The sequence below is a fragment of the Felis catus genome, chromosome B1, assembly GCF_018350175.1.
Source record: "Felis catus isolate Fca126 chromosome B1, F.catus_Fca126_mat1.0, whole genome shotgun sequence".
Classification (NCBI taxonomy): Eukaryota; Metazoa; Chordata; class Mammalia; order Carnivora; family Felidae; genus Felis; species Felis catus.
In genome coordinates, this window is record NC_058371.1 from 202,590,624 (window position 1) to 202,603,069 (window position 12,446).

The 12,446-nt window shown below is 64.7% G+C and overlaps 1 protein-coding gene and 1 long non-coding RNA gene across 3 annotated transcripts; both read right to left on the bottom strand.

The window, feature by feature from the left end:
• Positions 1-345: 345 nt before the first annotated feature.
• ADRA2C (adrenoceptor alpha 2C) lies at positions 346-2,580 on the bottom strand. The gene has a single exon (XM_023253342.2). It carries the CDS (start codon positions 2,334-2,336, stop codon positions 906-908), a length of 1,431 nt encoding a protein of 476 aa, XP_023109110.2. The 5' UTR covers positions 2,337-2,580; the 3' UTR covers positions 346-905.
• Positions 2,581-10,758: 8,178 nt separating this feature from the next.
• LOC109499305 lies at positions 10,759-12,087 on the bottom strand. Of its 2 annotated transcripts, XR_002156608.2 has the most exons (3): positions 11,736-12,083; positions 11,146-11,311; positions 10,759-10,878 (listed from the first exon to the last, which is right to left on the bottom strand). It is a non-coding gene; the product is annotated as an uncharacterized LOC109499305 (long non-coding RNA). The 2 variants fall into 2 exon arrangements; XR_002156607.3 differs by having other exon boundaries at positions 10,759-11,311; positions 11,736-12,087.
• Between the last annotated feature and the right edge of the window lie 359 nt (positions 12,088-12,446).

A 12,446-nucleotide genomic window follows, 5' to 3' on the forward strand; every position in this document is an offset into this window, starting at 1 on the left:
GGGACAAGCTCCCGGGCCAGGAAGGGGATGCAGGGGGAAGGGGGGCGGGCAGGGATGGGGATGGAGACATTCCTCCTGGATCTCAACTTGGACCCAATCTGGGGGTTTCTTGATTTCTTTCCCTCTCGGCCAGTTACAGCACAAGAAGTTTACATTTTGCATGCATGAAAAAGATTTTGCTTTAAATAAAAAGACACCCCTCTTCTGCTGCAAAGGGGATGTTGGAATCTGGAGACCTGGGATGCTCTCCTCCCACCCTTGCTGGGGGGGGGGGGTGTCGGGCAGGGTGAGGTTTGGAAGATACCCCCACGCTGGCGGCTTAAGGACCGACTGCTACATCAACGCTTAGATTACAAAGGTTTATTTAGAAAATAGTTTGGTTGTTTGGCTGTCGTTTTTGGCAAACATTTAAATACTTTCAGTAACCAAAGATTGTCAGTGCCCTCTTTCTTCCCCCAAGACAGCCGCCCCCACGAGGTCCTGGGGAAGTCAGCCCTTGCTCAGAGGTGGTGTGTGCTGGGGGGGGGGGGGGGGGGGGGAGGGGGAAGGGGGGACTCCTTTCTCGCCCGTTCGGGAGGTTGCATTTACTTCTCCTAAGACCCTGACCTCAAAGCCACACCTCGCAGGGCCCCCAGAGCCAGATCCAGGCCCGGAGCCCCAGAAGCAGCCCTTTGCTGAGACGGGAAGGCAGAGGGGTCGCCCCTCTCTCCTCCCCTCTCCCCAGGGACCCTGCGTCTCTCAGCCCATGCTCCCGGCCCCGCCGGCACCCTCCCCTGGGCTCTGGAGGCCAATCCCTCCCCGGGTCTCTGGGGAAGCTGCCCCCCTGCTTTCCCCTGCGGGGCCACGCCTTCCCAGGCCTCCGCCCGGAGCTGTCCAGGGTCTCCCGGCAGGGCGGGGCGAGCGGCTCACTGCCTGAAGCCCCTTCGCCTCCGTCGGAAGAGGATGTGCTTGAATGAACGCCGGAAGTCCTGGTTAAAGACGGTGTAGATGACCGGGTTGAGCGAGCTGTTGCAGTAGCCGATCCAGAAAAAGAACTTGAACAGCGGGTCGGGCACCTGGCAGGCCTCGCGGCAGATGCCGTACAGGCTGTAGCTGAAGAAGAAGGGGAACCAGCAGAGCACGAACACGCCCATGACCACCGCCAGCACGAAGGTGAAGCGCTTCTCGCGCGCCTGGGCCACCTTGCGGCGGCACACGCTGCTGCGCGCCCGGCGCCGGCGCGACAGAAAGAACTCGACGGAGCGTGAGCTGGCGCGCGACAGGCGCCCGCCGGGCCCCGGGGACCTCGTGGCGGCCAGCGTGCCCGAATCGGTCGCCCCTGGCCCCGGCGCCGGCCCCTCGGCGCCGCCCGTGCCGCCCGCGCCCCCCTCGCCGCCCGCGCGCCGCCGCCGCCGCCCGCCCCGCCGCAGGGCACACCGGCGCCGCCGCCGCTCGGCCGCCGCGCTGCTCTCCTCCGGATCCACGTCGGCGCACGGGCGGCGCGGGGGCGCGCAGTGCCCGTTCTCGCCCGCTCCCGCTGCCGCACCCAGCCCGTTCTCCGTGGTCGGGGACGCGCCGTCGGGGCCCGCGGGCGCGCGCTTCTCGCTGAGCGTGCGCGTGCGCAGCTTGGCCACGCGGTAGATGCGCGCGTAGACCAGGCCCATGATGAGGCAGGGCGCGAAGAAGGAGCCGATGCAGGAGGACAGGATGTACCACGTCTCGTCGTTGAGGCCGCACTGCGGGTAGGCGGCACTGTCGGGCTGGCGGTAGAGCGAGACGAGCGGGGGGAAGGAGATGACAGCCGAGATGAGCCACACGGCCACGATGGTCGCCTTGACGCGGCGCGGTGTGCGCTTCAGGTTGTACTCGACGGCCTGCGTCACCGACCAGTAGCGGTCCAGGCTGATGGCGCACAGGTGCACGATGGACGAGGTGCAGAAGAGCACGTCGAGCGCCAGGTACACGCCGCACCACACCTGCCCGAAGTACCAGTAGGCCATGAGCTCGTTGGCCAGCGAGAAGGGCATGACCAGCGTGGCCACCAGGATGTCGGCCGAGGCCAGCGACACCAGGAAGAGGTTCTGCGGCGCCCGCAGCGCCCGGCTGGTCAGCACGGCGATCACCACCAGCACGTTGCCCACCACGGTGAAGACGATGAGGAAGCCCACCACGGCCGCCAGCCCCGCCACGGCGCCCGCCGAGTACTGGCCCGGGGGCGGCCCCCAGGCGGCCCCCGGCGCGGCGCCCGAGGCGTTGGCGGCCCCGCCGCTGCCCCCCTCGCCGGCGCCGCTCGCGTTGGGGCCCGCCGCCGCCGTCGCCGCCGCCGCCAGCGCCGCCGCCAGCGCCGGGGACGCCATGGTCCTCCCGCGAGCTACTACGCGGTCCCGCCTGGAGCCGGGGCGCAGCCGCGGCAGCTCGGGCGGCCCCCAACCCCGGCCGGCGCCCGCATCGCCGCCTGCTCCTGGGGCGCGCCCGCCGGGGACCGCGGCGCCCCGCAGCCGGCCCTCGGCCGTGGTGGCTCGGCGGGCGAGCGGCGCGCCGGAGAGCGTGGCTGCCGGGCTCCCCGCAGCTGCCGCGCGCGTAAGTGCAGAGCAGGAGGCTCCCGGAGCGAGCGGCGACGCGGCGGCGGCGGCGGCGGCGGCGGCGGGGGGGAGGGGGGCGGGGGGAGGGGGGCAGGTCCCGGGGTCCTCGCGCCGGCCCCGCCCTCGGCCCCGCTCACGGGGAGCGCCCGGGCCGCGAGCCCACGGTGATGCGGCGCCCGAGCGGGCGTGCCCGAGCGGCCCCGCGGCCCCGGAGCCCGGCCGGGGCGCAGGCTGCAGGCGGCGGCGGCGGCGGCCCGGGCGCTCCGCCTCCCATCCGGCCGGCTAGGGCTGGGCGCACCGGGGCGCGGGCCGCCGCTCCTCCGGGCCCCAGCGCCCGCGCGCAGCCTCGGGCTCCAACTTTACTTTCCCGGGCAGGGCGCCGGCGCCGCCGCGCGTCCTCCTCCTGCTGCTCCGGGCGCGGGCGCCCCCCGCGGTCCGCGTTCGGCCGTGCGGGCTCCGCCTTGCCTGCCTCTCTCGCCCGAGCTGCGCCGCCGCCGCCGCCGCCGCCGCCGCCTCCTCCTTCGCCGCCGCCGCCGCCGTGCGCTCGGCGCGAGTGCAGCCGCCCGGGCTCGGCTTCCAACTTGGGTAGAGTTGCGCAGCGGGGCGGGCGCGCGGGGCGGGGCGCGGGCGGGCGGGGGCGGCTTGGCGGGCAGGCCAGCGCCGCCGGCCCGGGGGGGAGCGGGCCCGGGAGCCGGAGCCCGCGGCCGCCTCGGCGAACCTGCCGGCGCGGCGCCGGGGAGGAGTCCGGGGCGGTGGCGCGAGGCGCGCGCGCACGGCGAGGGCGCCCCCTCCAGGGCCGACTGCAGCCTGCGGGACGGTGTTGAGTGCCGGCTGGCCTGGGCGGTGAGTTCCAGAAACCTGCTCTTTCTAAGACAAGAGCTCCCTAGCCTCCCCCGGGCACACGCACACGCACACGCGGGCGCGCACTCTCGCGCGCAGCTCCGGGCGGCTCGGGGTCCGCGGCCTGATTGGAGAGCCGGCCGCTCGCAGCCTGGCGGAGGACGCGACGCAGCCTGGTGCGCAGGGGTCTTGCCGAGTGCCTGTCGCCTCCCATCTCCGGTCGGTGTTCCGGGGCAGAACCACCTCCCTGCCCCCGAGCCTCAGTTCCCTTCTCTGCCCACTTCCAAGCGCTGCTGGAGCATGAATCATGACGGCCTTGCCAGTGGAAGCCCTGGGCAGGCTCCCAGGCTCCGCATCCATGTTGGCAATTACAGAAGTTTAATTCTCATGCTCCGTGGCCCTGCTTTTAAAGGGTGGGGGGTGATGTTCAAAATCACCGCCTCTGACAAACACCCAGAATGAATTTCCCGGATGATGGGCGGTTTTGCGTGGGTGCTTCATTCCTACAGGCTTAGGGGCAAGCTGTTAGGGTATCTCCCCCCCCCCCCGCCCCCCCGCGCTTACCCCTACCATAGGTCCCCGTGCATTCATTCCAGGAACGTGCGTGCGCTGTCGTTCCTGTCTTCCGGTGCTGGTACCCACCTCCGGGCAGCTTGAGGTCTGTGGGAGCCCGGCCCTGGGGAGGAGGCTGGAGTTCTCAGGCCTGGCGTTTCTCGCTTGGAGGAGGGGAGGGCCATTCCTCCCAGCAGTCTGGAAAAGCACCTGGCCGCGCTCCCTGCATCCTCAGATGGGAGGGCTGGGGTCATTCCTGTGGCTGGGGGGCCGGAGTGTCATGCCTTTGGGTTCCAGGAAGTGGTCGCAGGGAGGGATTAGAGGGTCTCCCTTAGTGATGCCTGGAAATGTGCATGGCTTCGGGGGCTGCTTCTCAGTCCTCTGAGCCCTGGGAAGGCTCACAGGGCCCATGTAGGAGAGCACGGGTGTCTTAGCAGAGAGGCTCCCTGGGCGCCCCAGCATCCTCATTAGCCTCCTTACACGGAGGAGGAGGGGGCCAGGCCAGGGCCAGGCCGGAAATCAGAGATTCTGGACTGGGGGACTGCTCAGGAAGGGCCAGACCTCCCTTCCCAATCCTGGGCACTTACGCACTTTTGGGGAGCAAAGCCATGACAGCATGTGAGAGGCACGCGGCCCAGGGAAGGTAGAAAGCCACCTTCCCTGTGAAAGGGCCTCTCGGTCCCGGAGGCCTGGAGGGCGCTTGGAGGGAAGACCCACACCACTGCCTCCTCTGTGGTCAAGTGCAACGGCCCTTGTCCGTGCGGGGCCCTCCACCGTCTGGGACGGGCGGTGCCACACCCTGAGACGGCCAGTGAATGCTGTCAGTGCCCTGGAACTCTTCCCCTAGGCTGGGAGTGGAGTTGTCAGGGAAGGCTTCCCGGAGGAGGTGACTTCTGAGCTGCCCTTGGAGCATGAAGGAGGGTTATTGGGAAGTGAGAAGCCCCCATGGGGCAGGGAGATGGGCTTTGTCCTAGAGGCGGGGGTTGGGGGGGCAGAGGAGGAGCCAAGAAACAGAAGCGGCAGGGGTCGGATGCAGGTTTTGGAGAGCTGTCTCCCACCATCAGCAGCTCGCTGGCCACGTGGGCCTGCTCCAGAGCCTGAGGGGTTCTCCTCTTGTGAGAGGCACTTTGGGGGACGCCTGGGGCTGTCAGGACATCCAGGGTCCTGGCTGCACTGGCCACCTCATGAGTTCATATTCAGGGTCAGCCTGGCACAAAGAACTTGGAGGAAAAAGGACGCGGAGCACCTGGGGCCCGAAACAAACAGGACTTCCCGCTGCCCAGGAAGCGACTCTCCAGGCCAGGCTGGGGACATCCGGAGCGCCTGGCCGGCCCAGTGACTCAGGCCCCTGGGGACGCCTGGCTGGCCTTCTGACCTCAGGACCGCTGGCAACATCTCCCTGGCACAACCCGGGACCAAGCGCCTCCCCGGGGGCCTGGACCCAGAGCGGAGGGGGAGAGGGGAGCTGGGTCCCCTGAAGAGTCCTCGGCTGGGCCTCAGGGCGGCGCCCGTGCAGGCCTGTTTGTGTGCACGGGAGCCCCGGGGACCGCAGCTGTTCAGAAAGGAGTTGGAGAGGCCTCTTACCCCGACGCTGAAAACTGGGCGCTTGACAGACTGCTCTCCATCACCCTACAGCGAGCAAAACGGCGTGCGCCTGGAAAGACCGTCCGATGGGCCGCTCGTGGCCAGGCCTGGGACCCAGAGGGGTATCAGGGACCCAGAGGGATATCAGGGGGGGTGTCGTAAGGATTCAGGCTGCACTGGGAGAGGGGGTGGGGGCGTCGGGGGCAGGTGTGGGACATCGAAGAAGGAAAATCACAGAAGTAAAGCATCTCGGGGCCGCCAGGGCACAGGTGCCTTCGTCCTAACCAGGATGAGCGGGGCCCAGAAGGGAAAGGCTGGTCCTACCAGGGCCACGCAGCCTTTGGACGTGGGGTCCTGGGCCCTAGCGGCTGGGAGAAGGAATCTGGAGGCACGCCTGCTGGGTGCACGCCTGGCCTGTGTCCCATGAGTGGCTCAGCCCTGGCAGAGGGGGGCTTGTCTCTTTGAACCGCCTCCCCGCACACAGGTGTGGATGCACACACACATTCGTGCACACACATACCCATGCGCTCATGTACACACACATTCGTGTGCACACATTTCTGTGCACGCCTAGGCTTGCATGGCCACGTACACACGCACGCACATCCGTGCATGCTGCATGCACACACGTGCGTCCACACGCCCGTGTAAACAACAGCAGTACACTCACGTAACTATCCATGCATGCACGCACAAACACGTACATACTCCCACAAGCAGGCATGCACGAGCACACGTGTGTATGCCCACATGTTCACGCGCTGTGCGTGCACGAGTTCACGCACACATATGTACCGGGCCACACACATCCACACACCTGCGTAAAATCAGGTACGTGCGTTACGTGCGTGCATGCACGTACGTTCGTGCACGCCTCGCTTGTGTGTAGGCGTGTGTCCACGCACACGTGCGTGTGTGTACAGACTCCTGCACGCACGCGTGCACACGTGCTTCACCCCCACACAGATGCATGCGCACAGGTGCCGGGGGCCCCGCTCACCCTCCTAGGCCGTGGGGAGCCGTGTCGGGCCACCCCGTCGCAGGCAGCTCTTCCTGGGTTTCGGGCCAGGCTGTGCCCCCTCGGCGGGTCACCTCTGCCCAGCTCGTTCACGTGGCTCTGCGGCCCACCCGCTCCGGGCCGCGAGCCCATCTGTCACCGCCCGCTGCGGAGTCTGGCCCTTGGCATGTGCTCTTCTCCAGGCTGGCAACCCTTTGCTTCGTCTACACCCAGGGTTCTTCTTTTCCTTAGAAGGGTGTGGCACGGGTCTCCAGGAGGCCTCCCTGAGCTCCCAGTCTAGATCGGGAGCCCCTTTGCTGGCCTCCGTGTGCGCTCGACTGTGGGCTCCCGAGAGCGGGCCGTGTCTCCCCCGCCTGCTGCAGGGCCCAGCTCCCGGCTCACAGGGGGAGCTCCGTCACAGCTGGTGGAGGGAGCCTCTGGCCGGCTCCATCGGTTGAGCGGCTGTCTTCGGATCAGGTCAAGGTCTCACGGTTCGTGAGTTCAGGCCCCACGCCCGGCTCGCCGCTGTCAGCACAGAATCCGCCGCAGATCCTCCGTCCCCCTCTCTCTGCCCCTCGCCTGCTTGTGCGCTCTCAAAAAGAAATAAACACGAAAAAAAGAAGAAAGCTGGTGGAGGCTGAGGTCAGGAATCCCACAAAGGCCCCGACGCCCTCCTCGCGCCTCGGGCCTGCTGGTCGCCTGCCGCGAGCTCCGTGGAGGTGCTGCCAGCCTAGCACAGCGGGGCCTCACCCGGGAGCTGCCTGCGCCAGAACCCCGTGCCCCCCACCCAGCGGCCCCTTTCTGCCTCCGCCCTGTGGAGGTCGCCGACGTTGGATGTGGACCCCAGCTCCCGCTCAACGCTGACTTGCTGTCTGGCAGCAGGAGAACCCCCTGCCTCCCCGGGCCTCAGTTTTCCCATCTGTGAGGTGGGGGTATCGGACCAGCTGCTTGTAAGGTTCACGCCAGCTCTGCCCCACTTGGCTGTGAGCTCCTGTAAGTGGGTGTTGCATCTGGTCTGTTTGCTCGGTGCCCACAGGGGAGGGAAGGGCTGGAGGCAGGGAGAAGAGCCCCGTCCACCCCTCCCGCGGATGCAGCAGCACAGGGAAACTGGCCTGGCTTCCCGTCTCCAGGCCGAGAGGACTGGTCTCCTCCTTCGAGCTGAGCTGAAGACCCCTCCCGCCCCCCGTGTTGATTTGAAATTTCATTTTTAAAGACAGGCAGGGAAAAACGAACTCGCTTCTCTGCCTGCCCCTCCCTGAAGGATTCTAGAACCGCTTTGTCTTGTTAGAACACGGCCTGGATCCGTTGGCCCGGGGCCCGGCTCTCCGTGCACTAACCCGCAGACCAACTCCATTGCAATATTGATCCAATTGATGGATTTGGCCCAGCTGAGTTCTTACAGACCTGGCAGAGGGCCCTCTGGAGAAAGCTGCTTCAGGGACCGTCTTTGATTTGCAGTGAGTGTACTAGATCAAAGCAGCGGGTCAGCATGTCTTATTAGGCGCCAGCTGTGTACCTCACTCAGCCCGGGGCCTGCTGCAGCTCAGGCTCACGCCTGTCCCTGTCCTCGCTGCTGCACAAGCCTCTCACGGCTCCTCTGCCTCCGGCCTGCCCCTCTGCCATCTGGTTCCAGGCTTGACAGGGCGCTCCCTCTGGGGCTTGCCGCTGTCCGGATGCCTGAGCCTGGCATTCGAGGCCCTCCTAGGCCTGGCCTCATGTCTGCACTCTAGGGTCGGGCTGACCAGGTGTCCCCATGTGCCCTTGGGAAATCGCCCTTCTTCTCCAAGCCTCCTCGGTCTGCGATAGCACTAACAAAGTCCCGCCCCTGGGGCTGGTGTGCAGGCTCTCGGGACAAAGGTCCAGGGCTCTTAGCCCAGGGCCCGCTCACCGCAGGGTCCCGGGCCGCGTCCGCCATCGCCTGCCTCTTGCTGATCCCTGGGCCTGGAGGACCTGCTGTCGCCTGTGCTCTCGCCACACACCTGAGCAGGTGGAGGGCACGGCTCCAGCACGCCAGCGCTGGGCTCCTAGGAGCCCCCCCCCCCCCCGGCCAGGCCCTTGGCCTCCCTGTGAAGCTTCGAGGTCCAGAGCCCACCCTGGCCACCCTGTTGCCCTCGGCGGCTGCGCCCAAGCCCTCAGAACCCCCGGCCATCGGCGGCACACGCAGCAGCCACCATTAGGGAGCGTCTCCCCCAGGCCAGGCCTGTCCTGAACGGTCCATGGATGGTGAGGCCCGTTAACCCTCTTTGGGGCCTTGCTCGGGACCATATGTGGGTATGAGCCTGGGACAGTGTGGCTCCCCTCCAGCGCACCATTATGCTGCTGGGCTCCCACTGGCTTTTGCCTCGGCCTTGCCCCAACCAATGGCCTTGGTGTTGGGGGTGGGGGGCTTGGAAGGGGTCTCGGGAGTGACCCCCAGGCTGAGGCCTGAAGGCGGAGCATTTGAGGCCCAGAGTGACCCCGTCCACAAGTCTGCCTGCCTAGCAGAGGACCCTCCCCTTCCCCTCCGGGGGCGGGTTTTCCGGTCTGGCCCCTTGTATCCCTTTCTGGAGATCGGGCATCTGTTGAAGAGGCATCTACTAGGCACCCACTTCGTGCCCAGGGTGGACAGGGCCCGTTGGCTGTGGAGAGCAAGGCACTCCTCAGGCAGCACAGGGAACGAGGCACAGGCAGTGACCACCTGGGAGATGCCAGATGGGGAAAGAAGTGGTAGGGCCTGAGGGGGCTCAGGGAGAACGTTCTGAAGGAAGTAGGGGCTCAGTCCAGGCTGGAGGTGAGAAGGTAGCAGCCCGTCCAAAAAGAAGGCTGAGGAGTATGTGCTGGGTGGGCCTGACCTGATCAGGTGAGCCCTTGGAAGGGTGCTGAGGCCTCAGAGATGTCCTGCCAGCCTCCAAGATGAAGCAGTATCATGAGAAGGGGTCCAAAGACAGGATCTGAGGAGGCCTCTAGTTGCTGAGAGTGGTCCCTGGCACACGGCAACCAGAGAAAACAGGGACAACCTCAGAGAACTGAATTCTACTGGAAACTGGAGGAGCTTGGGGAGGGCAGGACTGGGCCTCAGCTGACACCTCCATCTCGGACTCTGGACCCTGAGCAGGGGACCCATTTAACCTGTACCTGGACTCCTGGCCCATGGACACTGTGAGATAACAACGTGTGTTGTTTTAAGCTGGCCCATTAGTGGTAGTTTGTTACACAGCCTTGATGACAGATACACCCATGTACCCGGTTGGTTCCCTGGAGGAACGGTGATGTGCCCAGGCAAGAGGGCCCCTCCCAGCAGAGGGGAAGGTCATGATGCTACACAGCCTGTTGTGATGGACCCATTTCCCTTCTCCACTGGCTGGAGGAGGGGCCGCACGGCCAGTCCCAGCCAATATCACCTCCCTGGTGACAAGCAGGAAATGTACACAGGGGCCAAATGCCTTTCTTCCTGCAGGTGCAGGGTGTGAGGCCCAGAGCAGGCAGCCCTTGGGACCTGAGGAGCTCGAGATAAGGGTGGTAACCACAGCGGGGAGAGCCGGGGTCCTTCATGCGGGTTCTGGAGCCTCTAAGGGAACCCACCCGGGAGCCTCCCTTGGCCAGGCTTCCTACGGAGGGGATGCTAAGGGGCCTCGCTAAGCCCCTTGAGAGAAGGTTGTACAGCTTGGGGCTGACCGTGTCCTGAGTTGCTGTCCACACCCCCCTGCTGCCTCCTCTGAGAATCACTGTGCCAGTCTGTTGTAGACAAAATGTCTGTGCCTTAACGGCCCCAACCTCAGCCCACGTGACCTGACATGGCAAAGGAACCTTGCAGATGGGACTAAGTTGAGGACCGTGAGCTGGAATATTATCCCAGAGCGGACCCTAAATATAGTAACAAGGATCCCGCTAAGTGAAGGAGAAAGGCCAGGGGGTCAGCGCAGGAGCAGACGTGCTATCGGAAGCAGAAGGCTGGGGACAGGAGGAAGAGGCCGCCGGCTCGGGCACGCGGACGCCTCTAGAAGCTGGGAAAGAACTAGGAAACAGGTTCTCCCCTGGAGCTTCCAGGAGCCAGCCCTGCCAACCCATTGGAAACTTCCGGCGTGCAGAACTGTAAGATAATAAATAATGTGTGTTCTTGTAATACAGCTAAGTTTCCGATCCTTTGTTCCTGCAAAGAGAGGAAATGAATACAGAGCCTGTAGGTGTTTGGAGAATGAATGAATGAATGAATGAATGAACAAACGAACAAACACCTCCACAAGATAGGCATTCGTATTCTTGCTTTATAGTCAAGACAGTTGAGGCCCAGGCAGCGCCCAGTCTGGCTTCTCAGCAAGCCAGGTAGTGTCCGCTCTGCCCTGCTGCCTCTCCCCTGCTGAGCACCTGGCGTGTGCAGAGAAGGGGGTAGGGATGAGATTCTGTCCTTAACTGTAACCAGAGGCTACAGGAGCCGGGGTCGCAGCCTCCTCTCCTGAGTGTGTAGAAAGCTCTGCCGGGGCTGCTGCCCGGAGTGGGGCGGGTGCCCACGCCGGTGCCGGTACTGAGTGCGGCACCCCTGCCTTCGCTAAGGGCCCCCCACTCTCCTTCGCGAAGCCTGTCTCCCCAACCCTTGTATCGCAGTTGCCCCCACGTAGCACTCGGGGAACATACCTGGAGGAAATGGCTAATTAAATGGAAGCAAGTTCGCGCCCGCGTTCTGTGAATCTGACCGTAGCAGGCACGTGCCGCGGAGCCAGATGGAGTTCAGAGATTTTGTTTGTTTGGTTGGTTGGGCTTCGATTCTTTTTTCAGAGTGTTCAGAAAATGCAGAAGAGCCCTGATGTGTTTGGGAAAACAAGCAAAGAGTTGGACGCGTTCAGCCTGGCCCTGTGAAGTCCCCCCAGCTTCCTACGTTGACCCCGATTCCGAGTGTTTCCGGAAAGCGGGTGGACGGGCCCCGCAGTGCATGCCACGGGCAGGAGCACCGGAATGTTGGTCTTCGAACCTGGACCCCGTGAGCTCGGGCTCGGCAAGGTCTGCTCTGTTTCATTCTTGACTCTTCCCTTCCCAGAAGAGGCTCTGATTTAAACCAGGAATTTGGGGCCGGCCCGAGATTCGGGACTGTGAGTCACGATACAGGCAGTGCTGCTGTAACAAAGCAGCCCAGGTGGGAGCGATCTCTCCCCCCGACACGAGTCTGGGTCCTGCCCGGCGGGTGCCCTGCACCCTCTCCCCGGCTGTCCCCAGCAGGCAGCTCCCACCTCCAGGTCTTGGTCGGCTGGTCTGGCTGGGGCCATTCTGCCATAACACCCAGGGTCAGCTCTCGGCCGGGAGGACACGGTCTTCCGAACACAGGGCGTCCTCGTCTGGAAGCCGCACACAGCCCTATGCTGACACCCCATTGGGCAGAATGTGGTCACGTGGCCATACCTACTGCAAGGGAGACTGGGAAGTGTAGTCTTTCACAAGGCAGCCATATGCCGAGATAAACGCAGTGTGTTTGCAACCTGGGAACTGTTGACGTTTGCGGCTGGACGCCGCTTTGTTGTGGGTGCCAGCCTGTGAATTCCAGCACGATTAGCAGCATCCCTGGACTCTTTTGACTAATGCCAGGAGCAACCCTCCCCCCCCACCCCCACCCCTCCCACACACACCAGTTGTGATGACCAGAAATGTCCTCAGAAATTTCCAGGGGTCCTCTGGGGTCATAATCACCCAGCTGAGAACCATCGGGCCAGATCCGAGGGCCCCAGCTGCACTGTCCCCGGGGCCCAGCAGTAAGAGCGCTGGGCGGGGTGGGGTGAGCCCGCGGAGAATGCCCCAGCGGGAGGGGATGTCTCCCCCTCCCCCACCCTGCAAGTTCTCACGCTGGAGGCGGACAGAGATCTGGATTTTCATGTGAAATGTCTAAACTGCTTCCTGATGGCATCTAATTAAGCCAGGGAAAAAGCCGTGTGTTTGCTATGGGTTGA